We start from the raw sequence: 27763 nt of genomic DNA, 5'->3' as shown, positions 1-27763 counted from the left end.
CTATCCCCACAAATGAGCCAGATCTTCCATGAGGCCAAAGAAAGGGGACTATTCCCATACAACCACCGCATGGCTGTCATTGTGAATACATTGAAGAAGGGGGAACAGCCACATGACTTTGCCTCATTTTTTTTTTAAATCTCTCTTTATTGTTTTGCATATTTCCAAATACAACCCATTGCACCTACTGGTTCCACAAGATAGCAATGTAATGGTGCGTATCAGTTAGGTCACATTAGTAATCAACACTAAGAAGTCACTGCACTCATCAACATCATGAGTACGTGTAACAAAAGGGGTTGAATACGAAACATTGCTGAAAAAACAGAAATCTGGGTGAAACATGCGATCTGCTGCAGTGACTACCAGACATCTGATCATGAGAGGGTAGGAAGGGGACCACCGTCAGGCCCAAATTCAGTTTACTGCTACACACCCTAGCCCACTTTCCTTGGCACATGAGAGGACAAGAAATTGTGACCAGTCATCAAAGCTCCCGTGACTATTCGCACTACCCATCTAGCTCCCACATTAGTGACTGCATATCCCTCACATGGGACGATAGCCCATTTACCCTCCCAATTTCTAAAAGTATGTGTCCCATATTGTGATGTCCGAGCCCCCAGATACCGGTCTAGCTAATATGAGAAGTGTGTCTGCCTCAGCTGTCCCCATGTGTTAAGGTCTCTGAGCTAGATTAAATGTTGGGGGGGATTTCCAGGCCTTTGCAATGCAACACTTTAACAGAACTAGTGGCAAATCACTAAAATGAAGGATGTACTGGTCTTTATTTGCTCTCTGTGTTAAGCCTAGTAGGCAAATCTCTGGATACTATGTAAGGGGGGGTCTGTCAGGTCCAACACCACATCCAAGACCACAGCTCGCATCTGTGATAATGGAGGGCCGGTACAAACCATTTAATACAAGTCAGCAGTAGGTTGTTTACAGCTTGGGCAATCGGAGAACACCTGGGCAACATACAGTGTATGAGAACCGGGGTGAGATAGGTCTGAAGAACATAATTAAATTGTGTCAATTTTAGCTTGGAGGTCAACACTTGTTTGATGTGTGGTAATGCACCCTGGATTGTACGTCAGATAACTCAGAGCCCATGCAACTCTTTCACTGATTTTTCAGAGACCTGTGTCACAGCAGTTGCTGTGCTAATAATGCTGAGTACAGGACCAAGATTACCCTCCTCCTCTGTTTATGCATCAGAATGCATTGTAGTACATATGATGTGGTTGGACTGAACCATTCAAATCTCCCAAATCTACAGTAGACGCGCCACCACACCACTGTAGGACAAGAATAGGCCTGGCCCCAGTCTGTAGTGCTCCTTTATGTACTGAAAGGTATATGGGATCACCACAGTGTATCAATCATCCATGGTGTATGCTCCTGCCTCAATCCAAGATCTACATGATTGTGCAGCAGTTAGCCTCTTTATCACTGGTATGTCCCAAACAAGTAAACCTAGGGCATAGGGGGAAAAATAAAAATCAAGGGTGAATCAGCATCTTGGCTTTTACCACACGTCCCATCGAGGACGGTGGTAGACTAATCCAGATGGGATTCTCCTCATTATAGTAAAGGTTTAAACCATGATATTTGAAAGTATTAAAGTTCCAATCTAGACGGATACAAGGTCGATCACCACGGTTATCGAAAGGCAGGTATCATAGGGGCAAATAAACAGTATTTGGACTGACTTATCCTGAAGCCAGACATGTCCCTGAATTCCGTCAGTGTCGTCAGCAACCTCAGCAACAGTACCTGTGGATCTCAAATGTAAATGAGAGTATAATCTAGGGACACTATATTCCGGCTATTGTGAAGAGGAATTCCCCAGTCAGGGCCATAATTACAAAGCATGCATCATGGCCAGGCACAAAAAAGCAGAGATGGGGGTAGCCCTGTCTCATGCTCCGCAATATGGGAAATTAACCCAATATGTCTTAACTCTGGCTAATGGGTTGGTGCATAACAACTTGATCCAGCCAATTATCTCCGAGCCCAGACCCATCGTTTCTAAAGTCAGCATGAGGCAAGGACATCCCAAGGTGTCAAAAGCCTTTTCTATGTTGAGGCATACTGCCAACTGTAGATCTGTGCTTTTTCAGATGCTACTATCAACACAGAAGCTGAAAAATATTGAAGAAGGTGCTTCTCACAGGAATAAACTATTTGGATGAACCTGTTTACCAATTACTGAAAGAAGACAATTAGCCAGCAGTTTGCCCAGAATCTTTTAGTCCAAATTAAATAATAGCAATAGCAGGCGGTAGGAGCACACGTCATGTTATGTTAGAAAAACGTATATAGCGCACAGCTACCCGAAGGTGTCCCGGCGCTTGCTACAGTCCTCCTAAGGTTTGGCCAGAGAGAATTAAAACAACCATGTTTTAAGCGCCTTCCTGAAAGCAAATAAATCATTGCAGTTTCTTAAGCCAACAGGATGTTTATTCCAGGCCTTGACTGCCCCAACGGAAAAGCTTCTGACTCCTCATCTAACTCTCTTAGAGGTGGGCACTACAATGAGTTTAGCTCCTAATGAGCGTAGAGATCTTCCAGGCACATACCATTGAAATTGTTGCTTCAGATAGAATGGGCCTATATCATGGAGAGCTCGAAAAACCAAGCAGAGTGATTTAAAAAGTATTCGTTTTTTTACTGGCAGCCAGTGAAGTTTTTTTATTGCACTCGAGATGGAAGCAAATTTCGAAGTCCCCGTAAGCAACCTGGCAGCTGCATTCTGGAGCATCTGAAGTTTTTGTAAGCTGCGCTCATGAATATTTAAGTAGAGGCTATTGCAACAGTCAAGTCTTGACATAATCAAGGCCAAGACCACTGTCCGCTTACAGTCAGCCGGCAAAAGGGGCAAAACTTTCCTCATGGTCCTGAGAGTGTAGGAGGTAGCAGAGACCACAGCATTTACTTGATCACGCATGTCAAGGTGTTCATCCAGCACCACCCCCAGATTCTTAACTTTCCTGGAGGGTACTGGGAGAGTACCCATGGCCTCAGGCCACCAACCAGGGGTCCAGAGATTAACATTATTCCCAAACCGAATCCTTTCTGTTTTGCCAGCATTCAATTTTAGACAGTTATGCAACATCCAGTCTCCCACTGCCCCCATACAGTCATGAAGCCTCTCACCCGTTGCATCCTCCTGACCTGGTTGCAGAGAGATGACAATTTGAGTGTCATCGGCATATGATGTTAAGCCAAAGCCGAAGGATTCAATCAAGGGGGCCAAGGAAGAGACGTATATATTAAAAAGCGTAGGGCTCAGGGAAGACCCCTGAGGCACCCCACAAGGAAGAGAGAAAGGTTTGGAAACAAACTCACCTAATGAGACAGTCTGGCATCTGTCTGAGAGGAAGGATTTAAGGAGAGACCAAGCTTTATCTCTCACTCCGCAACCCCATAGACGATCCATGAAAACCCCATGATGGACCGTGTCAAAGGCAGCAGAGAGATCAAGCAAGATCAGCACCGCCATTCCTCCCTGGTCCAGCGTTTTCCTAATCTCTTCCGTGGAATCAAGGAGGGTGGTTTCGGTACTGTGACCCTCTCTAAACCCAAACTGGGTGGGATTCAGAACCTTAGCTTCCCATAAGTAAGAACTCAAAGTAGTGTTCATATATTTTTCCACCAACTTAGAAGGTAAAGGTAAGCGTGAAATGGGGCGAAAGCTGCTTGGGTCTTTACTATCTAGGCTAGGTTTTTTTAAGAGTGGCAGGACAGACGCAGTTTTCCACAATTTAGGGAAAAGCCCTTCTACAAACATAGCATTAAAAAGAGTAGTAAGCGTCCCAGCTATTGGTTCATAAACCTTTTTTGCAATTGCTACTGGGCACAGGTCATAGGGTGAGCCTGATCTAGCGGATAAAAGAAGCTTAAAAGTGTCCGGGTAGATTATTGGAGGAAAACTATCCATGGTAAATTTTGATCCAGGTCCTACCTCAACATCATGGGCCAAGTCCCCTAACGTACTACCAGCATGGTCCTTAAAAGTGCTATAAATGGCTTCCACTTTAGATTGAAAGAACATGGCCATTTCTTCACAGAGAACCTGGCTGGTTGAGATAATAGCCGGTGGAGGGTGAGCAAGCTTAGTAACAACTTTATATAATTCCTTAGAGGAATTACTGGCTAGTTTAATCTGTCCAGCGAAAACTTGCATTTAGTATTAAAAAGCATCTGTTTATATTGTAGGAGGCCTTGTTTATATAAAGCTCTATTAGTTGGATGATAGTCCTTCCTCCAGGAACGTTCAAATTGTTTGCATTTCAATTTTTGAGTCTTTAGTTCCTGAGAATACCAAGGGGCCGTGGGCTGTATCCTCTTTGGAATTATTACTTTTTTAGGAGCTAGAATATGACAAGCATCCTCTAACCAAGAAGTGTAGGCAACCGAAGCCTCCTCCACCTCCAAGGGCAGAGAAGCCGGAGTCAAAAATAGCAACTCGGTGAGTTCTTTCTCTCCTACCCTATTCCAAGCTCTAATCTCCTTTGCTTTCCTAGAGGGGGGACCCCTACCCCGACCTCCATGAATGGTCAGTTCAAACATAATTGCAGCGTGATCGGACCAGGGGAGAGGTAAAACATTTACAACAGATAGGGAATTTGAAAAAAATCCCATCTAACGTGTGCCCAGCCAAATGCGTGGGTCCCTTCACTAATTGCTTTGGCTCGACACTATTCATTAGATCTAAAAGATTTAGCGTATCTTTATCTGCATCATCCTCTAGATAGAAGTTAAAATCTCCCAATATAGTGTACGAGTCAAGGGTCAAACCGGCTTCCAGAAGTGTGCCGACCTCAACTAGGAATGGGTTCCTAGGACCGGGAGGTCTATACACTAGAATTCCCCTGAACATATAATGATCAGAGGGGCTGAGAGAGAAGGATAGCGCTTCATACAAGGGATTAAGCATTATATAGAAACTAGCTTTGATGGAGCTATGATAAATAACTGCCAATCCTCCACCTTTTTTAAGAGGTCTATTAGCAGTATAGCATATGAATCCAGGAGGGGTTGCCTTCACAAGATCAGGGCCAGAAGCCTCTTCAGTCCATGTTTCTGTTATAAAGGCAATTTGAACATTATTGCCCTCTATTAAAAGATGCACATTCAATGCTATGTTTCACCAGAGAGCGTGCGTTTAAAAGAACACAATTAAAAGCCGGAACAACCTTTTTATTCAAACCCATCCTAAAGAATTCCCTGGCTGGATATGTGATACCTAGCTCTGGAAGGGCTGTTTCACACCCCGTGCAGATCTTTATTGTTGATCCGGACATTGTACTAGGATCCAAACAGACACAACCAAGTGTACTTTTGTGTCTGTTTAAAGCCAGAAGTTGTTCACTAGAATAAGTAAAAGAGGGTTTCATGCCTGTAATCATATCTCCAGGCGCAGACGGGCTTGCCTTAGGCGCGCCAATCCAAAAAATTGTGTTTGGGGTATAAAACCACCAACTCTAGTGGATCCCCCATCTAAGGTCCCATCTAGTCTTCAACCACCATATACCTCCCCTCGGTATCCACAAGAGTCAAATGCGGGACAAAAGGGACACCTGGGGAGATCCACACCAGAACCCCCACTCAAATGAGGAGTATATTGTGCCAGATATCTGCCACCTGGTATCAAAAAGAGAGTGAGGGATAGTATAAAGGAACATGCTTGGTCCCCCATTCAGAGTAGTATAAACAACAAAAGAGTGTGCCTTCTATCACAAGGAGCGAGCATGAAGAATCATTCTAGATTCTTTAAAAAGCCCTCACTCACCAACCTAGTTGGTGACATGCTTAATCATCGGGCCCCACCGGGAGAGGCCGAGTGCCTCCCCGGTGTGCTGCGACGCCAGAATTACTCCGGAGCTGGATTTAGTGGTGAAAAGTGAAGGTGTAATGAAGTGATTAAAAGTGTCTGGATTGTGGTCAAAGAAAATTTTATTAAATGGCCAATCAGACACACTAAAAACAAGGTGTGGGGAAAAAAGGGCTGAATAGATTGTTCAGCTATTTCCCATGGAGTGGGGTCGACATGTTTCTGCCCTAGTGGTATAATTTATCGGGCATTCATCAGGACCAAAAGGCTATACCTCAGCGGTATGGGCGCGCAAAGGCCAACCCTGACCAGAGGACGTGAAAGTGAAAATAGTGTAAAAAAAAAAGTGCAATCAGAGTATGGTGGATGGTCGCTCTTGTTCAGAGAAACCAGATTGCACCTGTAAATAAATAGAAAAACAATAACAAACATATAAAGAGAAGCCAAGACAAACCGTTATATTCTATCTTGCGCATTTGTTTGCTATAGAAATATCATGCTCTGGTGCTCTATAACGTGCACTTGCACTCAGGGTAATTCAATTCCCTGAGGTGAATGATCACATGCACTTGATTTCAAAATTTCAATACAGCCTGCTAGATTAATGTGACTGGTACCTTCCAAATAGCGCTATTTCACCTGCACGCCTACTAGGGCGTTTAGCGGTATCTCGTATTTGGTGGGAGGAGATATTTTAGATCCTAGTAAGTGAGCCTTGGTGGCGTGGCCAAAATCCCACACAAACACATGCTATATTAAAACGATATTTACAAAATATCCAGAATGTGTCTCAAGTTAAGTGTGAAAATTGTCCACACCATGGGTCTCGGGATGGGGGTGGTGGTGAGAATGGCACACCCTATTGATAAAAAGGAAGGGGTAGAAAGAAAGAGAAGTGAGTTCTAGACCCACAAGGTGCGCAATTTACTTATCTCAAAGAGCGCAAAGAAGACTAGCACCGACGTCGCCAGGTACCGGCTTGGTACCTGTGTGTTCCCTCTTAGACTGGACCCCGTCGATGCGAGGTCCGGTTCGGTGGTGGTTTTTAAACAAGTAAGGAAACCGGGCAATCTGGCGCGTTTCCGGAGATGTTGTAGGCATGTCAGAATGTGTAATGGCGTTTAGACTATCACACTTGGCCAATCACGGGACGTGTATAGCGGGATTGATGTCAATGACGCCAGTGGCGTCGATACTCGCTGTGTTGTTAGAGTAACAAGGCGAAAAAGACTAGACTGATACCTCGCCCAGTTCGCTTTCAAGAAAACTTTATTAGTGCGAGTTGTTTTTGCTGACATTAAACTCCCAGTCATTAAGGTCTACCCGCGTGCTGGTAGCCTCGACTGTGATGAAAAGGAGCAATTTGCCAAGAGTACGAGCTGTCAGGGCCAAAAGGGTACTTAAAGTACAGTTAATGGTGGAACTGAGCTCAGATGTTATACAAAGCTACGTGGGCTGGTGTATAACAGAAGAAGCTCCCCGGGGTAGCCCTCTATATGGGTACCTCAATGGTTCATAGAAACTATGTATTAAGGGTGTATCAGCGTGATTGTAAAGTGTACGGGCTGTCAGGACCACATGGTTAATTAATGTTCAGTTAATGATGGTACTACTGGTTAGAATCTTCCAAGCTGTAGAAGCTGTAACAAGCTCTTAGTATCTTTCAGATACGTGGATGTCTGTTGGATTATGGGTTTAAGGAAATGGTCACAGAAACGTGACAGTGGTTCAATTAAAGAGCAGATACCAGACATGATTGGGCATCCGGGAGGGGGAGTTTTGTTTTTTTGAGTCTTGGGCAGTGTATAGAAATATGGTATCACACTGTCCCCCGCGGTCAGAAAATCCGCTTCGTGATTGGTTATGTGGCCATTTTCCTCTGCTTCTTTTGCCATATCTACAATTCTCTTTATACGTTTGTTATTGTTTTTCTATTTATTTACAGGTGCAATCTGGTTTCTCTGAACAAGAGCGCCCATCCACCATACTCTGATTGCACTTTTTTGACACTATTTTCACTTTCAAGTCCTCTGGTCAGGGTGGGCCTTTGCGTGCCCATACCACCGAGGTATAGATTTGGGTCCTGAAGAATGCCTGGTAAATAATACCAGTAGGGCAGAAACATGTCGACCCCACTCCATGGGAAATAGCTAAACAATCTATTCAGCCCTTTTTTTCCCACACCTTGTTTTTAGTGTGTCTGATTGGCCATTTAATAACATTTTTCTTTGGACACAATCCAGACACTTTTAATCACTTCATTACACCTTCACTTTTCACCACGAAATCCAGCTCCGCAGTAATTCTGGCATCGCAGCACACCGGGGAGGCACTCGGCCTCTCCCGATGGGGCCCGATGATGAAGCATGTCACCAACTAGGTTGGTGAATGAGGGCTTTTTAAAGAATCTAGAATGATTCTTCATGCTCGCTCTTTGTGATAGAAGGCACACGCTTTTGTTGTTTATACTACATATATCTGCCACCTCCACCTTCTAGCAACCTTCTCAAGCTCTGGTCCTGTAATGTTTGTCTTTTGTAGTCATGCAGTATATGCCTGCACCAGAGGTATGCACACATTTTATTGAGTTTGCTGTGTGTAGCCATACAACATATATTATGGATACCATCAAGGAATGTCTGTACTTCTGCACACATCATGTAGTGCTTTTATCGCACCCGACCCCGTTTTTGCAAAGCTCCCCACCCCGCCACCACAAAAGCAAATCTAAGCAAACTATTGAGAGAAGCAACATCGACAAACCCAACTCCCCTTTCCAGGCGAAGAAAAGAGAATCATCATTGCCAAAACAAAGCTCAAACCAAAGAACAATACCATAAACTGTTTGGATAATCATTTCTCAAGTGAGTATTGTGAGCGTGACCCAGAGAGCCAATTGCTCAAACATGCAGGGCCCCTCCTGTATCCATACATGAACTGGCAGAATTTCTCACTGCCAAATGAAAAAGGAGTTCTAATAGTGCCCTCCTATAATGGTAAGTGTACAGGTCCAGACCTAAAACTATGAATTCAAATACTATCTGCTCTCTTGGGTGTCAAGGCAGGGCTTCTCAGGTGCTCCATGTAGCGGTCCTGAGTCACTGTGCATCTCACAGGTCGAAGCTAGAACCTCATATGGAATTTTTACTATCTCTGTGGGTCGGCTACGATGTTCCCTGTCCCTCCGCTGCTCCACCATTCCCATAGTGTTCTCTGCCCCTTCTCCTCTTAGGGGACTTCCAGTCCCTTAGTTTTCAACCATTGTCGTGCCTCGTTAGGCGATTGAAAGACAGGACTTCTTTTTCTCCATCCACCACCCTAAGTGTTGCTTGGAACAATCAGGTGGATTTCAAACCCATCTGGGATGATTGCTGTTTCGCTACTATGTAGGAGCTGCGCCTACATTACACCTTCATGGCATAGTCTGGAAATGTGTGGATCTGGTTCCCATTATATACCCACTGTTCCTTGATGCTTAAAAGCTGCAGGATAAGATCACGGTTCATAACTGAGCAGCCAAGCAACAATAGGACAAGGCACTGCTTTTGGTGGAGAAGACTGACCCAGAACCCGATGAGCCCTCTCGATAGAAAATAATTTTGGAACCTTACCAGCCAGAACAGAATCAGTCTACCATTCCTCTAGGAATAACTCCACACTCTGATCCTCTGTCTGTTCAGGGAACCCCAAAAGCAAATGTTGTTACGCATTGTGCGCCCTTTGGCATCTTCAGCTTGTATCCAAAGCTCTCTTCTCTCGGCCTGTAGGATCTGTAGTTGTGCTTGCATGTTTTCCAGTGTAGGACGCATGGTGGCCAGTGCAGATTAATTGTCATCCACATACTCTGTGAGGTTCTTGTGGTCTTCCTTAAGCAAATTGACTGAGTTAAACTAGGATTCCAGAGTGCTTTTAGTGTTTATGATGGCTTTGAGAATACTGTCAAAATTTTCCATGTTTTTCTCTAGAGTAGTTTCAACTTGCCAATGGGGGTCTACTGCTGGTGGCATGATTCAGAACATTTCCATCGTGACCTGGGTGATGCTTTATGAACTTTGCCTTGACAGTCCTCTAGTACAACACTCTGGCCTGCCGGTCTGGTTAGCCATCTGGTAATTAGTGTCTGCCCTCAGCTGCCAGGGCCGCCTCCAACCAGGAAACACTCCTTGACAGCAGAACGACACCATAAAGCATGATGACAAACCACGTACCCAGGAGCACCGAACAAAGAGGGCCTCGCTTATCGCCTGTACCCACTGTGAGGATGCCCATGTAATACAATCCGCAATTGGGACCGGGCTAGGTACACCCCTGTGTGCATGGTGCACTCAGGTCATATGTGCTTGCTGCTGGGGGGGGCAGACACAATCACAGTACAATCCAGTTGGGCTGCTCCATCCCCGCTCAATGCTGTTGCACCTCCACCAGTCCATCGTGGTCTTGTAGGAATGCAGAAAGGTCAATAATCCAGATCTCGTTTCGGTTGCTCCTCAGGGAACTTACCACAGACTAAGTTGCCAGTAGCTTCAAGGGCAACCGCTGAATGCAGGAGAAGCACAGTCAACTCTTGTGCCAACAGTCTACAGTTGGCCTGCCACAGATGCTTGTCTCAGGCATGCAAGGCACCCCCAAGCAGGCTTCTTGATGGCCTGAGTCAGTCACCCCAGGGCAATCAGTTGGCAGTAATTGCACCGCCCGCCATGCCTCACACAGAATGAAGTCACCACTCTCACAGGTCGCAGCCCCCTCAGCACGTTCGAGGGCCACTCGCTGCAGTAGGGTCATTCATCAGCACGCAAGTGGAAGGCACAGTGGAGAGCAGGCCCACAGACCTGCTGTTAGTCCCCAAAGTCCTGCTCCACTCTTTTAGCAATACACTGTCTCCATTGGCAGACCAGGCCGGTGGTCCCCAGCGGCTGTGCTGGCAGGGCGCTCTGGAATCTGAGGGGTCCGTTCAGCCAGCAACAAGGCCCAAGACCAACAGCCATAGTCAGTGAGCACTAGGAAATTATCGCAGCGTAGGTGCTGCCCAGTTTGCAGGATTAACTCTGGATTGAGTGGGGCCTCGTATGGAGATTATGAAAGTAAGTCTAGTGTGGCTGCCATTTTGGCCATGACCCCAGATGACTGAATCTAATACAGGTCTATTTCTCTGGTTTATGTAGAATTTAGGATCCTGTCAAAAGTGTCAGCCACTAGACTGAGACAGGTAGTTGCTGACTTGATACACCCGGACCAATCTGGTTTGAAGTCCAACTGGGGAACCAGGTTACACCTGCAGAGGCTGTTTTTAATGCACAGGCAGTATGGAGGCAATGCAGGAGCCGATTGTGGCGTCATCCCTAGATGCCAACAAGGCATTCACTCTGGAGTGGCCTTGCATGTTTGGAGTACTGGAATGAGTGGGAGTGGTCCCGCACTATAGGTGGTAGTTTGAACTACTATATCAACAACCAAGCAGCAGGGTAAAAGTAGACAAGACTTGGTCGGACACATACCAACGGGTGAGAGGAACTCGGCCAGGGTGTCCACTCTCCCCTATGATTTTCACGTTGGCCCTCAAACCCCTAACCTGCTGGATTAGAGAAGACTCACTGGTGCGGTGCCTACACTGGAAGGAGGGATAGGATGAGAGAATCTCATTGTATGTCAATGACATCCTATATGCAGCACTATCAGATGAAACTATCCCTAGAGTGTCACATATCTTCCTGATCTTTGATAAATTCACAGGCTATAAAATACCTTCTGTATCAGTTAAGAGGCGGGCCATGGACATTTGGCTATGAAACCCATGTAGTGATCTCTAAAGGAGGTTTTAGGTAAATGGGAAAATATATTACTACACATGCCAAAGCCTTTCTAGCCAGGAACCTGTATGCCCTCTTAGATAATTTTAGAAATGATTTAAGACACTGGAGAGCACTTCCACTGTCGCTATTAGGCCGCACTGCAATGTTTAAAATAATAACCCTGCCCAAATTCGTCTATACCCTTCAATGTATACCATTTAAAATACCCTTGCAGTTATTTAGGAAACTGGAAATAGAAATTAGAATATAGCTATGGAATGCAGGCCAGTAAGTAATTCCCTCACTTAACTTATGAAAGGAGTTGATGATGGGGGAATAGTGCACTCACATTTTAAGACATACTACTGGGCTTCAGAGTTAGTAGTAGTTAACAAGTGGGTCTTTGCATTAAAAGAGGTGCCCTCACTGAGAGTCGTCTGTAGAGCCATGGGAAGTGGAGGATACTCCTTAGTTTAACGTAAAGCTAACTTGCTTGTGGGCACACCCACACATACACAAGCTATGGCTCCAGCTTGGAGGGATGAAAGCAGACACCTAAGGTCGGAGAAAGGTTTAACGAATAAAACACCCCTATGGAATAGCAAAACACTTCCACAGGTTGGGAAACTTCCAGGATCCTCCAATTGGCTCACATTGGGATAAGTAAGTTACATAACTTGGGGAAGAAAAGGGAGCCCCTCTGGGAGCAATATCAGGCGTTGAGGTACTCGTTTACAGATATTAACATGTGAGATATCCTGTGCTGTCCCACGTAACAACAGTGTAAGAAAAGTCTTTTGCATAAATACCCCCATATGTTGAGGGGGGGCTGATGTTGGTTTCTTCACTCTATGCACTGAAACTCTGCTAGCGAGGCCCCAATGCATGTGCTCTCACCCCTAAAACATGTAGAAATTAGCTATACTCCTAATTGGTATATTTAACTTACCTATAGGTCCCTAGATTTTACACAAAGTAAACCCAGGGCTGATAAGTTAAATGTCACTAGTGGACTGCAGCAACCATTGTGCCACCCACTACAGTGACAGTGCAAACACGACTACAGGCCTACCATTGTAGCCTGGCTATGGCAGCTTTAAAACTGCAATTCAAACTGCCAAAATAAACCCTTTTGACAGGTCAAAACCCTCCTTTTAAATATTATTAAGTCACAAATATATAGACCTTATAAGCCCCAAGGAAGGATGCATGTGTAAGGGTAGGACATGTATAGCATTAAAAGCCTACATGTCCTTACAATGAAAAAGTCCCCAAAGCTATTTTCTCTGTAACAAGGCCGGATGTTCCATAGCGAAGTCCTTGAATACATTATTACATTTAATAATGCTAATTTTGGTTAGGAAACAGCTATTAGTCAAACTAGTTAAAAGACTCTTTTTAATAGTTATTTAGAACCCAATTAAATGGTAAAACCAAATCTGATAACTATTAAAGAAAAGGTACTTTTACAAAGTTACCTTACCTCTGGAGGTTTATACGCATGAGCTCCAACTGTCACCTGCCAGCTGAATGGTTCCATTGATGAGGTGTGAAAAATGTTCTCAGAGCAGGACAAATACCTTAGGTGTGGACAGGTGTTGATGTTCCTCTGGCAGGATGACCATTTGGGCTCTGTTTAACCCTGGGCGGAGAACTACGCTACGCTCGCGTAGGTTGCGTAGTTTGTGCTACTTCGCGCTACGCAAATTGCACGTAGCACAGTGCAAAAACGCATAGCGTAGCGTAGCTGCCATTTTTTGCTCGCTCGCGGTCCTCAACTTCAAGTTGGCGACCGCGAGCAAGCAAAATGACATCCCGGCGAGACTTTTCCTCGTTCGCGATCAGAAACATCAAGTTGCCGATTGCAAGCGTGGAAAATAAACCTCCCGGTGAGATTCTCAACGTGGGGAGGTCAGGTTTCTCATTGCGAGTGGTCACGTATGCTCGCGACCGCTCGCGATGAGAAACTACCAGTCCACGTTGAGAAACCTGCCACTCGAGTAAAATTCTACTCGAGCGGCAGAAAACGACAGCTCGCACTGTGCAAGATGCCGTTTTCAATGATTGCACAGTGCGGACAAGCATCCGTCAGTGTGCAATCATCGTTAACAGTGCACTACGCAGGTCGCGTAATGCTACGCGTATCTTGCGTAGTGCGAAGTACACTTTGCGTAGCTACGCGTAGCGCTACTACGCGAACTACGCCCAGGGTTGGCTCTGTTCAGCAACTTAATTACCTTCATAGAGGCTTATCCTGTAATAGGCAAATGTTAGGGTACACCTGGGCAGAGCCCTTATCTGTGCTCCCAGTCAGTCAGGCACCAATCACAATGGTAAAGGAGCTGTCCCTAATACTGGTTTGAAATGCCCACAAAGGAGAGTTTGCTCATTTACCTTTCACATCTCTGGGGTTTGCACAAAGGCTCTACACAAGGGGAGGAGGGTTTCACCATCTTGGATTTGGGCAGAGAGGGGCACTGTGGGATTGTTTTCAGTAGGGCACACAGTAACCGCTGCAAATGTGGGTAGAGTTACCACTGAGAACATTTTCCCTACTGATTATGGAGGGGCCAGGAGTTACTTCCACCAATGGGCTAGTGCCAGGCATAAACATGGCACCCCGGGCACCCTCTTCAGAACACCTTTAGACCTGTGGAAGATAAAAGAAGGACTGCACCTGCTGTTGAACCCTGTGAGGAGATTTTAAAGGCTGGGCTTGCTTTCACATGTTCCAAGGATAAAGCAGCTGACTCCAAGGTTCAGTTGACCTCTTGTTAATCTCAAGGGACAACACGCTGCATGTACCCATTTCCTTAAGAGCCCAGCTGACCAGTTCCAACTGCGCCTGCTCTGGCCCCTGCTGGTGGCTTCTGATGGAGTCAGCCTTGACCCCAAGTGCTGTTACTGAAGCTTGGTGACCCCTGACTGTGACATAATGTAGTACTCATAACTTCCCAAGTAATCTGGGACTTAGAAACTGTTGCGCTCCAAAGACCTCTGGAGGACCTCTGGAGGACCTGGATAAACCTGCAAGGTCAATCGACAAAGGTGGTTGCCACAGGGTCAAAGATTCAGGTTTCTCCCGCTTTGAGCTTTTCCACAGCAAAAAATTAGTTTCTGCGGGAAGTTGAGGGATAGGGTATCCAGCCTTGTGGAGCCTTGCTCAGCAAGAGCTTGCAGCCTTGTCTTTCTGCAGAAATCAGAAATCCAAAAAGTAGACATCTTAACTGGGGCAAGGTGCCAAAAGTAACCAGCTGGCAAGGGACCTTCCATTGACATGAATTTTTAATTGCTCCAACTCAGTTTTCCTACCCAAAAGTCAATAGCATCACTGGGGCATTGTTCACTGGCTATCCAGCCTCTTGAAGATCTACTCTTCAGCCTCAGCTTTTGTGACTTCCATTTCAGAGACCAAGTCTAAAGTTAAAATGTCTGGCCGGGTCAAGCCTGATTTCTGTGTCTGACCGATCTCAATCAGTCTTAAAGCGCACCTAGTTATCAGTCAAGAGCAACTGGATGAACGTGATTGGCGTTTCATGCTTTTGGGCGCAACGTTTATTTAAAAAATTTAAATTCATCTATCTGGTTCCACCTATTTGCTATTTGTCATTTTCTTCATTAAATAATTTTCTGTTTTTATAACTTGGTGGGGGATTTTTATTTTGTTCAGTTTTCGACTTTGTAACTGTTGTGTTACTCCTATATGCTTTTCACATTTTCTTGAAGTACGCCTGTCTGCTCTGTACGATAACTACCAGAGGTTAAGATCATGTTTCAGTTGCTGAAACCTTTACTAAACCTAATAATGATAGTGGCATTATTGACTACGACCCATCTCAACAAATAATCTGCTTACCCACAGACAGGAGCTATCATTGAAATGCCTCCTCAATGGAAGACATACTCCTCATGGAACCCCTCATTAAGAGAACTATCTTTCTGGCTTATAGGAGGATTATCAATAATTCCCCTAACCTTCTGGTGAAAATGAGAGCAGTCTGGGGAAGAGACAGAGGGGATATGGAAGACCAACAATGGGAGGCAGCGCTGAGAGTCCCAAGAGGTAGAAATCCGAGAAGGAATCAGGTTGCTTCAGCCCTGCAGCCTCCATAGATCATAATACACCAGAAGAATGCTGTAGAAAATGTGTAAAATAGCAGACAACTTTGTCAGAGGCTGTGGTTAAAAGGGTACCTTTCTTTATATCCTACAGTCATGCCTGAAACTAGGGCCTTACAGTAAAGGCATTTGGGTCTGCCTAAGTAAGGTCACTGGCATTCTGGGTGCATTACCAAAAGCGGATGCTGGAAGCCCCTTTTGCACCAAAAATTAAAAATAGTTATTAACAGATTACTTTACCTCACATATATGGAAAAGCATGGACAGAGTTAAACACCCTGTGGCTGGTACACTTATATGGTTCCAAACTCCACTTCCCAGAGTTCTTCTGGTGGAACTCAGGTCACAGATTACAGGGCAGAGACACTTCTGGACCCCACTGTTTCAGGACCAAGGCCAAAAGTCCAGTCTAAATTTAGTCCAGTCACTTAATTTCCTGATGGATCACCGCAAAACTGCAAACATTCCAAGAGCTCTTCTTGGAGACTGATACCACAGATCCAAAAGGGAGACAGATGTCTCTATCCCTGTTCTTTTGAGCCACAGCCAAGGTTTAGTCTCACTGGCCTGCTGAGATGTCCTTCAAAGGGTCTGTTTCCGGTCCAAGAGCCTCTGGAAGGCAGAAGGCCAGTTTCCCTTGGAGTCATTCATCCAGAGTTTGGATGAAAGGGAAAGCAGGCAAGGCATCAGCCCTTTCCACAGCCGCAAGCACATTTTCTCTCCTGCTGTTGTCCATTCAAAGTCCAGTGATGTTCTGATTCTCAAGTACTAAGCAAACGTGTAGTCTAGACTCTTCCCAACTTTGCAACAGTCCTCCCAACTTATGGTAAAAACAATCAGATGAAGCTCTATGTTTAAGTGACTGCTGCCATTGGTGGAGTTCTCTGACCTCCCCCATCAGGGTCTCTTTTAAAGGAGCTGTCGCCTTCTGAAAATCTTACCAAAACTGGTTCCAAGCGTTTTAAGGGATATCCATATGAAATGCAGGTCCTCACTAGAAAGTTGTTTTGCAGTCGCATCCGGCCGGGTGGGGGGGGGGGGGTCGCGTGGGTGGTGGGGGGGGTGGGTGTGAGTTAACTTACCTTTGCCGGTCAGTCCCGCGTCGTGTCTGCTTCTCAGTTTCTCACAGGAAGCAGACAGCCTCCCTCCCCTAAGCCAATCACAATGCTGCAATGGCAGTGTTGTGATTGGTTGGAACGCCGACCACACAGGCGTCTATGGGGAGGCCAATTTCTCCATGTTGACTGCATGCAGCCTACATGGAGAAAAGGCAGAGTGCGTATGACTTGTTTGGTCGGCCCTGGGGCCAAACAAACAGTCAGTGCCCTCAGTGGGCAAGCCACTCCTCCCCTGCCCTAGAGCAGGAGCGTCCACCCACCCACCCCCAACCAAACTCTTCTGCTTTCTCGCAGTGCAAGAAGCAGAACCATAAAATGGTATTCATAATACCATTTTATGTTTCTGCTTCTCACACTGCGAGAAAGCAGTGGGGTGACACTCCCCTGGCCACATGGAGGAGCCGCCCCTGCTGTTTTGGAATGAGAAGGGAATCTTCTAAAGTTCCTTCCAAAGTTCCTTCCTAAATTCAATTTGATTGCAACTGATTTCCCTCCTCTTTCACTTCCTAGCTAAGTGTATTGGATGGGCTGCAATTAAATAATGGAAATCCCATAGTTTTGCAACATTCATCTTTGCAACTATTCACATCAAATGCTGAAGCTGAGTAATGGACTTGATTTTTGCCAATGAGCAGAATACAGAGCGAATTCATTGTTAGGTTCCTAGGCCAGGATAGGCATTAACTGATATCATGCTCAAAGCAGACTTGTGCAAAAGATGAGGCTGCTTCACCCTGTTCAGGTGAATCCTGGTAGTGTAGAAAGTGCAAGCCACTTCAACACAGCAAGCACCTAGGCATTGTGAGTTGCAAGCCACTTTATACCCGTATTTTATTTAAAAGTAGCTTGCCTATACATATCAAAAGGGGTTATTCTGATGTGTTTGCTTGAGCCTACAGCAGTTAAGGACTGCCAGCAGTGCAGTTTCCTAGGCAAACTCAGCTTTACATAAAGCTCAGATATGCACAGCATGATTAGTCCGTTATTCTATGGGCCAGAGCAAACAATGTTGGAGACAATTTGCAGCCACTCACAGTCAATCTATGTCAGCAAACCTAATAAAAAACAGGCATGACCATGCACTTTCACCCATTAAATGACAATTATTATGTATATGTGTGCAAAATATGATTTCCATTTCACCAGCAATATGAATGTTTGCATCATGCCTGACTCTGTAAATAGTCCTGGCAGAGATTATCTCTAATTTCTGGAACACTAGAGGTCAACATATTACCCAAAAGAGAGAACAAAAATATCTGTATATGCTTCAACCAATGCTTCTAAACCACTTGGATCGTATAGGGACTTCATTTTTCCTCAGTTTATAGCTTTCATTGGTAGTTCATAAAGAGACCAACTACAAAAGCTGTAGTTAGTGATCAAATGCATGTTAATACATGAACCCAGAGACAGTCTCTTCTCTGTGATACCAATTTCCATATGAATGCCCCCACTGCTCTCTCCAACATCCGATCAATCAAAGTGCACTTCATGTAGGTGGTGGTGGTGGGGGGGGGCAGAGGCATGCAAGATGCCCAGAGCTTTTCTTTTTGCCATGTTGAGAGGTAAATGGGAGGGAAGTAAAGGAGAAAGGCTAAGCCACCCCAGCGGAAATTCCACAGAGAAAACACAAAGGCTGGAATGGAGAAGGACCTGTGTGTGCTAAAAGTTCATCCTAGGGCATCAAACAGCGTCTTACTGTGAAGTCAAGAGTGGTGGCCCTGCCCTACCTCGCGCTGACAGGTGCAGGACAGGTCCACCCTTGACCCAGGCTTTGGCCGGTTGTTGCCTATGGCAGAAGCACTTTTAGCGCATGTAGTGGAGGACCTCCCCCTTGAACACGGGCTGCAGCTGCACTTCCTGCCACGTCGTCTGTTGGGGGATGAAGTCCCCAGGCACAAGCGAAGGCCAGAGGGGATGGCGACCCCAAAACAACACAGCAGAATCACCCACGGAGAAGGATGGCAGAAGCGCTTTTAGCACGTGTAGTGGAGGCACCGCCCCCTTGAATACCTGACCGCAGCCATGCTTCCTGGCACATAGTCTGTTGGGGAATGAAGTCCCCAGGCAGTAGCGAGTTCCAGACGGGTTGGTCTATATTCATGGTTTGAAAGATGTTTACTACTATATATTGGACATTTGGTATGAACTGGATTAATCCACTTCCATAATATGCAATTTACTTTGTTGTTCTTGTTTATGAACCCATCATTTACTAATTAGGAATTTTGTTGATACATAATAACTTGTTACACATTTTTTTTCCTCCCAAGTAAAGTATGTGCCATCGGGGTCAATTGACAAAGAAATTCAGCTGTAAAGTTTACCTCGGTTATGTATGCCAAGAGTTCACAAAGGGATTCCTGACAGGTGTAAGCCAATTTAGAGTGTACAGAAATCTCCATGAGACGTGGTTTGCCTAAGCCCTCAAACAAGAATAAACTGCTCACCTTACCTTTTGAGATGGCAAAGGGGTGTATTTCTACTTCTGCCAAAGACTAGTTTTAACAGTCTTTCCATGATGGGACTGGAAATCGATCACCTCCAAATTTGGTGGGGGTCTAGGCAATGGGGTTTCCCAACAGGAAAAAATATTTCCCCCATTGAGAAAAATGTGCGCTTCCACGGGGCATCCATTTCCCCTGTGCAGAGTTCTTGCCTATTGAAAATTTGGTAGACAGTGCTTTCCTAACAGAAAAATCTTGCGATTTTCCCAAGGAGTCCACATTGACACTTGTGCCAGGAATCACTTTCCATGTGAATTCCGTGAGGAGTATGTGAATCCAAAAAAATAGTAGATCTGCAGTCACATGCAAATGTATAAATATTATAGCTTAGATTTCCTATTGTTTTTGTGAATAAGCCTCGCTATGTTCAACAGTATGGACGATATTAGATGATCCATTAAATTCATATATATTATTCAGAGTAAATATTGCTGAATATAAAGTATGTGGTAATATGTATATTGTGATAAAAAACACTCACCTCTTGCTGTTGGAACACATCTGTGTATTTCCCCAAACCTAGCTTGCTAAAGAGTTCAGGCAGATCAGCTCCTTTGAAAGACCCATTCAGGTTGCAGCCATTGCTTCCAGTCATTGAGGATATGCAGTCCATGTAATTGCTGCTACTGAGATAATGCTCAGCTGAAAGAACAATGTTATAGTCATAAGTTTTGTTCAAGTGAGCACCAAATACCATAACGAAATTGGAATAAAGATTACATTTTAGATTTAAATGCACTAATGCTCATATTTACAAAACAACATTGCAAAGCAACATTCCTTCATGCTCAACTAATATTGTTACAGTACGTAAATGCCACAGGCAGCAAGGGAATGACCCGATCTTGCAGATCTGCATCGGCCTACAGTGTACATCCACCCAGTACAGTGGCGTAACTATAGCCCCCACGGTGCAGGGGGCCCTGAGCTCCAGGGTGCCCCCTCTGGCACCCTGGAGCAGATCCCTGGCCTGAGAGCTCCTGACTGGGTCCGGAGCATGGAGGGCCCCCTCAATGCACTTTGCAGGGGATCACCTCAAGTTTTGTTACGCCACTGCCCCAGTAGGCTTCCATTTGAATTGTTTATCTTCACCTTCCTTTTGTATGTGATATATTAATCTGCAAAAAACATATTCAGTACCTCAATAACTATTAGATATTTCAAGTAGGCTAAGGTTTACAAAAAAAGCATAGTAACAGTTTTTAAAAGGACAACATTATTTAACAACACTCTATTGCAGACCATCAATGAATAACCTACAATTAGTTCTCCTAATGTTTTTGGTTCAGAAAGAAACTGTTTTTTTTATTATATCCCAAGACTAATCAATATAGTAACACTACTCATACAACTCTTATTTTGGGTAGCTTTATGTGAATTAAAGCAGACAAACTCAGACACTATTAAGCAGGATCTTTAACAGTTAAACCAAGATAAGTTCCCTGAGGAGGATTTACATACAAAGGAGGAAAGTAAAAGTGTGAAGTTTGTTATTTATAAATCTAAGTTGATAGTGGAAAAGTAATTTAGATGCCAAAAGAAATTAAAAATACTCCAGAAGATATACTAGCCAAATTCTGGGTGCATTGTGATCAAAGAAGGACTGAATGACACATTTTTTGCAATATTTCATAGTAAAAAGTATAGGATGAGGGTCAGGGTATGGACATGCAAGTTCTAAATATCGTGTGTTGGCTACACCTGTGGATTTATCCATGCTATACTCTGCTGAAGTGAAGTGAACCTTTAAATTACTCAGCTGGCTAGAAAAAGTTGTATTGTGATGTATTTGAATTTTAAATTTCACTTGCTTGGTGAGCAAGAAAAATGAGTAAGTTTTCAGTCAGGCAACACAATTCTACCACAATTTCTTTTATTAAACTTGGAAACTTCAAAGTATGCCATGATGGCAAGACCATACATTTTCAATTCCAACGGAACCCAATCATTATTAAGAACGTATTTTTGTACTAAATGGGTGACCACCGTCCCCAGGAAAAATGTTCCCTGGCATTTAGAAAAGAAATGACAGTTTTCTCTATGGGGTAACAGAGTAGAAGTGGAGAGAAGAACGGAGGTCAGAAGAATGTCACATACTTCACTGGAGATAATACAACTTCCAGTGGATCACTTGGGATAGGGATCCCAAAACTTTAAAACTGATTGGAGCTATGCCCAAGTAGTTCAAGTGATGAAATATAAGAAAACATTTGGAAATATGACTTATGATTGCTGCACTGTTTTAGAATGTTCAAGATGGTAGAAAGCAAACATTTTCAGTGTGGGGTAAATGCATTAACACACTCAGAAATAAACTTGTAGTTAGGGAGGGAAAGACATTGTTTACATCACTCCTCTCAATTTGATATTTCAATAAAGACTAGGTCAAATGGATTAATCGATTTAATTCAATTCAATTCAATTTCAATTTAATTGAAAATCTTTATGCGGTTTTGAAGTAAAACCACAGAAGTGCACAAAACAAATCCATAGTGTGTAAAAATACTTCATCATAACATTACATCTGGCATAAAACACTAACAATAAATGCACAACACAGCACAATTCATTAAAACATTTCAAAGCTCATAATAGGTAAGGTGTACAAAGTTAGCAAGATTTAAAAACTAGAATAACCAAGTCACTAGATGACATGATTCACAAAATGTTTCAAAACTGTCAACAAAATGCAGAAAAATATCAATATAAAAACTACAGTAGCTGAATGTTAGACCAGCCCGCTCGCTGTAAAGCGCTAATGCAATTTAGTATGTTTAAACCAATCCAGTAGGTTCACAAAGTGTTAATGCAGATATATTATTTTAAATGGGTCCAAATGACCTTTAGCATCGACAAGTGCGATTGCCATATTGAGTCAACCCCATAACTTTCATATACAGTTAGAAAAGCAGGCAGGTTATTCACTAGAGACTATAAAACAAAAACCTGTAACTAGGGTAGGCTATGTTAATATAAAATAAAGTGGTAAAACTACTAATACACAACTTTCAGAAATAATTGTTATGGCCTTAAAATCCCCAAGTCCATCATCATTGTACTAATAATTTTAAGTAAGCAAAACATTATGGCTTAACTACCAGGCCACTGCTCCACAATGAGGAACTAATTCCAAGGTGTAAATAAATATAAATTATGGCTTTTCCTGCCTGGGAATATGTTTGATACGTATAATTAAGATGTTTCTTAATACAGATGGATTTCCATTTAAAAGAAGCAACTCTGAAATACATGTTTGGATCCTCCAGGGAACAGAAATATGAATAATCTTCATTGTAGTTCCTAATATTATTGATAAAAGCAATGTTATTGGATATAAATTCCTAATTTCAGTTTAGAAACAAAAAAAAAAAAATAAGGTGCATTCTGCCTTGAGTCGATCTTCCATCACATGGACATTTTACACCTGCCTCTGGCCCTTGCTTCATTTCTGAACAGGCTACCAATATGTGAGCTGTGCCCAGTCATAAAAGTGCCAGGACAAAACTATGTTGGATGTTATATGTAATCATAAGATACCTCTGTAAGTCCTCATTTTGTGCCACAGAATGGTATCTTACAAATGAAGGTCTAATAGTGACTTTGACACATCTAGCATTAACCTTATTCTTAAGAAGCAAAAGCTTCAGATCCCTCTTGCCCAACTGTGTTATGCTATCTGGTTAATCTAACAATGGAGAATCATTAAACTAGACCATCTCTCCTGCGATATACAGGAGCCACGGGATTCTCAGTGCACTGTCTCATCTTAAACAATCCCTTATAATTGCTTTTGTTAACTTGTTCTCTTCTTTAAGCAAAATAGAGTGCCACAACTAAAAGGTTTCACTGCTAATAGGTATACCAATTGTTGCATACCCAATTACCTTTGTGCTATATAGGCGGATGTAAATGATGGTGTGGAAAGTAATCACAGAGGAACAATATTCTCTTGCATTTGTAAAATTGTGAATTCTTCATAACCCCAGAACCCACTGCCATAAAAGACTGCATATACACACCTGGATCTAATGATTGAGACCATCTCCCAAACTGGTTTACAACCCAACTTAGTGGCAAACCTACAATTGCCCTCACAAGCATGTGTCATATTTAACCTGTTATTTTTAATGTGTTTGGTCCAGGAACCGCTAAAAGCAAAAAGAATAGCTAGATAGGAAAATGAAGTGACCATTTTGATAGGTGTACTGTTGATGTAATGAACATGTGATTTACACAGATCCTTTCCACAGATCATTGCGTAGGTTTTCTTTAGATTTATTTGGAGTTCCCTGTCCTCCATAAGTGCTGTGAAGTGATGCATTAGTCTTTAAAGGCCATTTTCGGTCCTGGACAATAGGATAGCATCATCAGCACACAGGAGGACAGGGACTGCCCTCCCATCCACCAGTGGAGAGTCAGTGGCCTCATCCTAGAGCAGGCTATGCTCACCATTTATATTTAAAAGAAACAAAAAGGGAGCCAACACGCACCCCTGCTTGATTCCTCTCTGGATTTTAAACGATGGAGAGCACTTTCTATTTGGCCCATAGCGCACACTAGCTGCTAACTTCCTGTATAACTGAGATAATAATTACACTATTACTAGCGGTGCACCCATAGAAGACACGGGTTCATCAAGATTGGATTATTCAAGATAAGACTCCTACTGCGTTCGGACAAAGACTGCATTGATACATTGAGTGATATATCCATTTTGACTAAACTTCCAAGGCATTTTTAACTCAATTTGAATTTCAGATTTTTTTTTTATAGGGCATCTATTAAGTATTATTGTTGGTTATTGGAGCACAAATATCCAATGGGGGAGGGAGAGTCTGAAATGATTGCAATACCGGTCTTCTTCAGATACTGATTAGGTTGGGTAATCTGTCTATTGATGCAACGATGAATAATACTCACCAGGAGAATTTAAATGAAATGAAATGAAAAGGAGACTTATAGAGCGCAAAACATTAACCCAAGGGTGTCAAGGGGCTTGCTCATCAGACAGGATTAAACTGGGCGGTTCGAAAGCACCTTAGAGACTAAACAACCATGTCTTCAAAGCCTTCCTGAAGTCCAACAGATGGGTTTTTTGTTTCAACCTCATTGGAAGAGAGTTCCATAATTTGGTCGTGCCTACCAGAAAACTTCCACCCCAGGAAAAAATGTTGACCCTGGGAACAATCAGATCATGGGCAAGGGATGAACGAAGATGATGGACTGGAATATAAGGCTGTAGATTCTGTTTTAGGAAACCAGGCCCTGTGTCATGCGTGGCCTTAAAAGCAATGCAAAGAGCCTTAAACTCAATTTGTCTATTTACTGGCAGCCAGTGTAGATCTTTGAGCGCCCTTGATACAGATTTGTGTCTTGGGATGTTCAACAAGAGCCATGCCACAGCATTCTGCACCACCTGTAGTTTGGACAGGCACTTTTTTCGAAGATTGATAAAAAGCCCATTACAATAGTCTACTCTAGATAGAACATGTGCTGAGACCACTAATTTGCGTAGCTCAGGTGGAATGAATGGGAGAATCTTTCTCAGAAGCTTTAGTGTGTAAAAGGAAAGGGAAGCAACCTAATTGACATGAGTTTCAAATGAGAGCTTAGAGTCAAATATGACTCCCAGATTCTTCACCTTGATTACTGGCATTGGTAACGGACCTAACTCCAAAGGCCAAAGATCAGGGGACCAGAAATTGGTGTGGGCACCAAAGACTAAGACCTCCATTTTACTAGAATTCAGTTTTAAACAATTGGTAGCCATCCAGTCACCAACCTGACGAAGGCAGGTATGAAACTGTGCCATAGTGTTAGTGGGCGAGCCTGTCACTGAGACGATAATCTGCATGTCATTGGCATAGGAAATAGCCGAGAAACCCAGGGACCTGATCAACCTCGCCAGCGGTGCAACGTAGACATTAAAAAGAGTTGGGCTCAAAGATAACCCCTGTGGCACCCCGCATGGTAATGTAAAGTTAGGTGACTTAAACTCATCTAGGGCCACAAATTGATCCCTGCCGGACAAGAATGATTTAAATAGAGTCAATGCTTTCCCTTTGATACCGATCACCCTCAGAACTTCCAACAGTTTCTGGTGGTTCACCGTATCAAATGCGGCGGAAAGATCAAGCAGCACAAGTGCTGCATTGCTACCCGCGTCAAATGTCTGCCTTATCAGTTCAGATGATGTAATCAGAGCCAGTTCAGTACTATGATGTTTTCGGAATCCGAACTGGGTGTCATCCAAAAAACCATGCCTCTCAATATATTCTGATAGAATGCCATTCATGGCTTTCTCCACCATCCTTGCCGGCAGCCGAAGTCTAGAGATCGGGCGGTAGTTGTTGGGATCTGCCCCATCAAAATTTGGCTTCTTCAGAAGAGGGAGCACAGACGCCAGCTTCCAGCTAGCGGGGAATATACCAGAGGAGAACATTTGATTAAAGATAGGAGTAAAATGGAAGGCAAAAAGCTCTGGTAAAAGATGGCAAATTTTTGGGGGCATGGGTCCAATGGGGAACCCGATTTAGTGGACCGCAAAAGGTTTATTGTCTCTTCCGTGGTCAGTGTCGGGAAAGCAGATAGTTTGGGAAGGTCCCTAGATTCAACGGGGGCTCCGGGGATGATGCTAACAGCCCCAGACACGGCTAAAGCCTCTAATGAGGGTACCGTTTCTTGATCCGTGGATCTGGCAAATCCATTATAAATACCCACTTTTTTTTGGAAAATGTAGCCGCTGTGTTACAAAATGCCTGGTTTTTAGGTGAATCTATCGCCTCAGAGCATTTGGCTAACTTTTTTACCGCCGAGAAAAGTTCCTCTGAGGAGTTTTTTGCGGTTAGTATGGCCGTGGTAAAATACGTTTTCTCCTTATAAACACGTTTTTTGTACTCGAGCAAGGCTAGTTTATAGTTAACTTGACAGGGTTAATACTGGAAGTAATCTGAAGAGTATGTTTGCAACAATATTATTTAATTCCAAAAATGTGTAGATGGGTCAAGAATGTAAAACTATTGGTTTTTAAACGGTTCATTGTCACCAGTACAGTTCCCACAAACTACACTCTTTGTTTCCAAGCCGAATATGTTTAAAATGCCCTAAAGATAGTGGACAATGACACTTCTATGGAAGTATCCCTAGCGGTTTAAAGCAAGAGGATGATGAACGCTAACATTTAATATGTTGAATGTAGAAACGGAGAAGGATTCCAGAAAATCCACTCTACATGATTTGTATGATCTAAAATATTATAAAGCTTATTTGATGGAATTGGCCCATCAGGTTTTTATAGATGATGAGAAACTAATAGACATTAACAGATTATGAATGAACATCCCTTCAGAGGCATAAAGCAGGTCCCTGCAGCCCCTATGGTGCAATGGGCCTCCAACGCTTCCGGAGCCCGTAGTGCTATGGAAGAGCTCCATTCCACTCAAGGACAATGAGAATCTGTGAGATAAGGGAGAATCAGTGTCCACTATTCAAATTCTGTAGGGGCCCCCAACAATTACTTTACAGCACTGCACCCTTTAATCCTGAAGTTAACAGGTTGGCTAGAGAGAATAACTACACGTATTGTAAATAGCACATTAAACATATGACAGCTAGCTGGGTGAGTATTGGATCCCACAGGGGAGTGTTTCTATGCCATCTGGTGATGGTAGGGATCCACAGTGGTGGTGATATATAATGGAACCTCTTAATTTAAACTTTCTTTAAGTACATTATTGTTATGAATGGTTTGGTTCTGAATCCCCAATATTATATGTCTTTTTTAGATCCCCCCCAAAAGACCACCCCTGGAAATATTTGAATTATTGTCATGTGGTCCTGAAGAAGGTGGTTGGACGAAATCTATGCCTACACAGAAACGCGCGTTGACCGTTCGTGGAACAGTGATTCCAGCCCACAACTTCTCAATGGATAAAAAAATCAAAACTGTTTTTTCGTCATCGTTTGCTTTATTTGTGTGCAGAATGCTATGTCCGAGTATGAATTTAGTATATGATAGGCAGTGATTTTAATGTGTGTTGGAGAGAGTGGATTGTTGTGTATGGGGTTCTTACTGATTTATTCTGATTTTATGTATACAGACTAAATATTTTCTTTAATGTGAAAGACAGGTTTGTGTCATAGTACATGAAAGGAATTATTAAAATGTACTTGTATAACTGCTTTATGAGCGGTGTACATTGAGAATAATGAATATGACAGAATATAAGAAAAATTAATAAACATGGTCTATAAAAAGATTTTGCATTTGTAGCCCAATATTATTTGGGGAACAGAACCAACAGCACTAGTTAGACATCAGAGAAGAAATACAGGTCAAGCGGGATTTGATTCTACATTATTGTGTCCCAGTTCAACCACACCCCACCC

The 27763-nt window shown here is 43.4% G+C and overlaps 1 protein-coding gene and 1 long non-coding RNA gene across 4 annotated transcripts in view; one reads left to right on the top strand and one right to left on the bottom strand.

Moving 5' to 3' along the window:
- The window catches only part of LOC146867381 (uncharacterized), a 137336-nt gene extending 109725 nt beyond the window's left edge, over positions 1–27611 (top strand). For both annotated transcript variants that reach the window (XR_014961443.1, XR_014961447.1), the window contains one exon: positions 27160–27611. This is a non-coding gene — a long non-coding RNA (uncharacterized LOC146867381). The remainder of the gene's footprint in view (positions 1–27159) is intronic.
- Positions 1–27763, bottom strand: part of BICC1 (BicC family RNA binding protein 1) — a 681813-nt gene that overhangs the window by 12029 nt on the left and 642021 nt on the right. For both annotated transcript variants that reach the window (XM_085604750.1, XM_085604761.1), the window contains one exon: positions 19857–20017. In XM_085604750.1, coding sequence (XP_085460876.1) covers positions 19857–20017 — 161 coding nt within the window. The remainder of the gene's footprint in view (positions 1–19856; positions 20018–27763) is intronic.

This window comes from Triturus cristatus, chromosome 1_2 (assembly GCF_964204655.1).
Source record: "Triturus cristatus chromosome 1_2, aTriCri1.1, whole genome shotgun sequence".
NCBI lineage: Eukaryota > Metazoa > Chordata > Amphibia > Caudata > Salamandridae > Triturus > Triturus cristatus.
The sequence above is the reverse complement of the archived record's forward strand: the minus strand, read 5'-3'. Positions and strand labels throughout refer to the sequence as shown.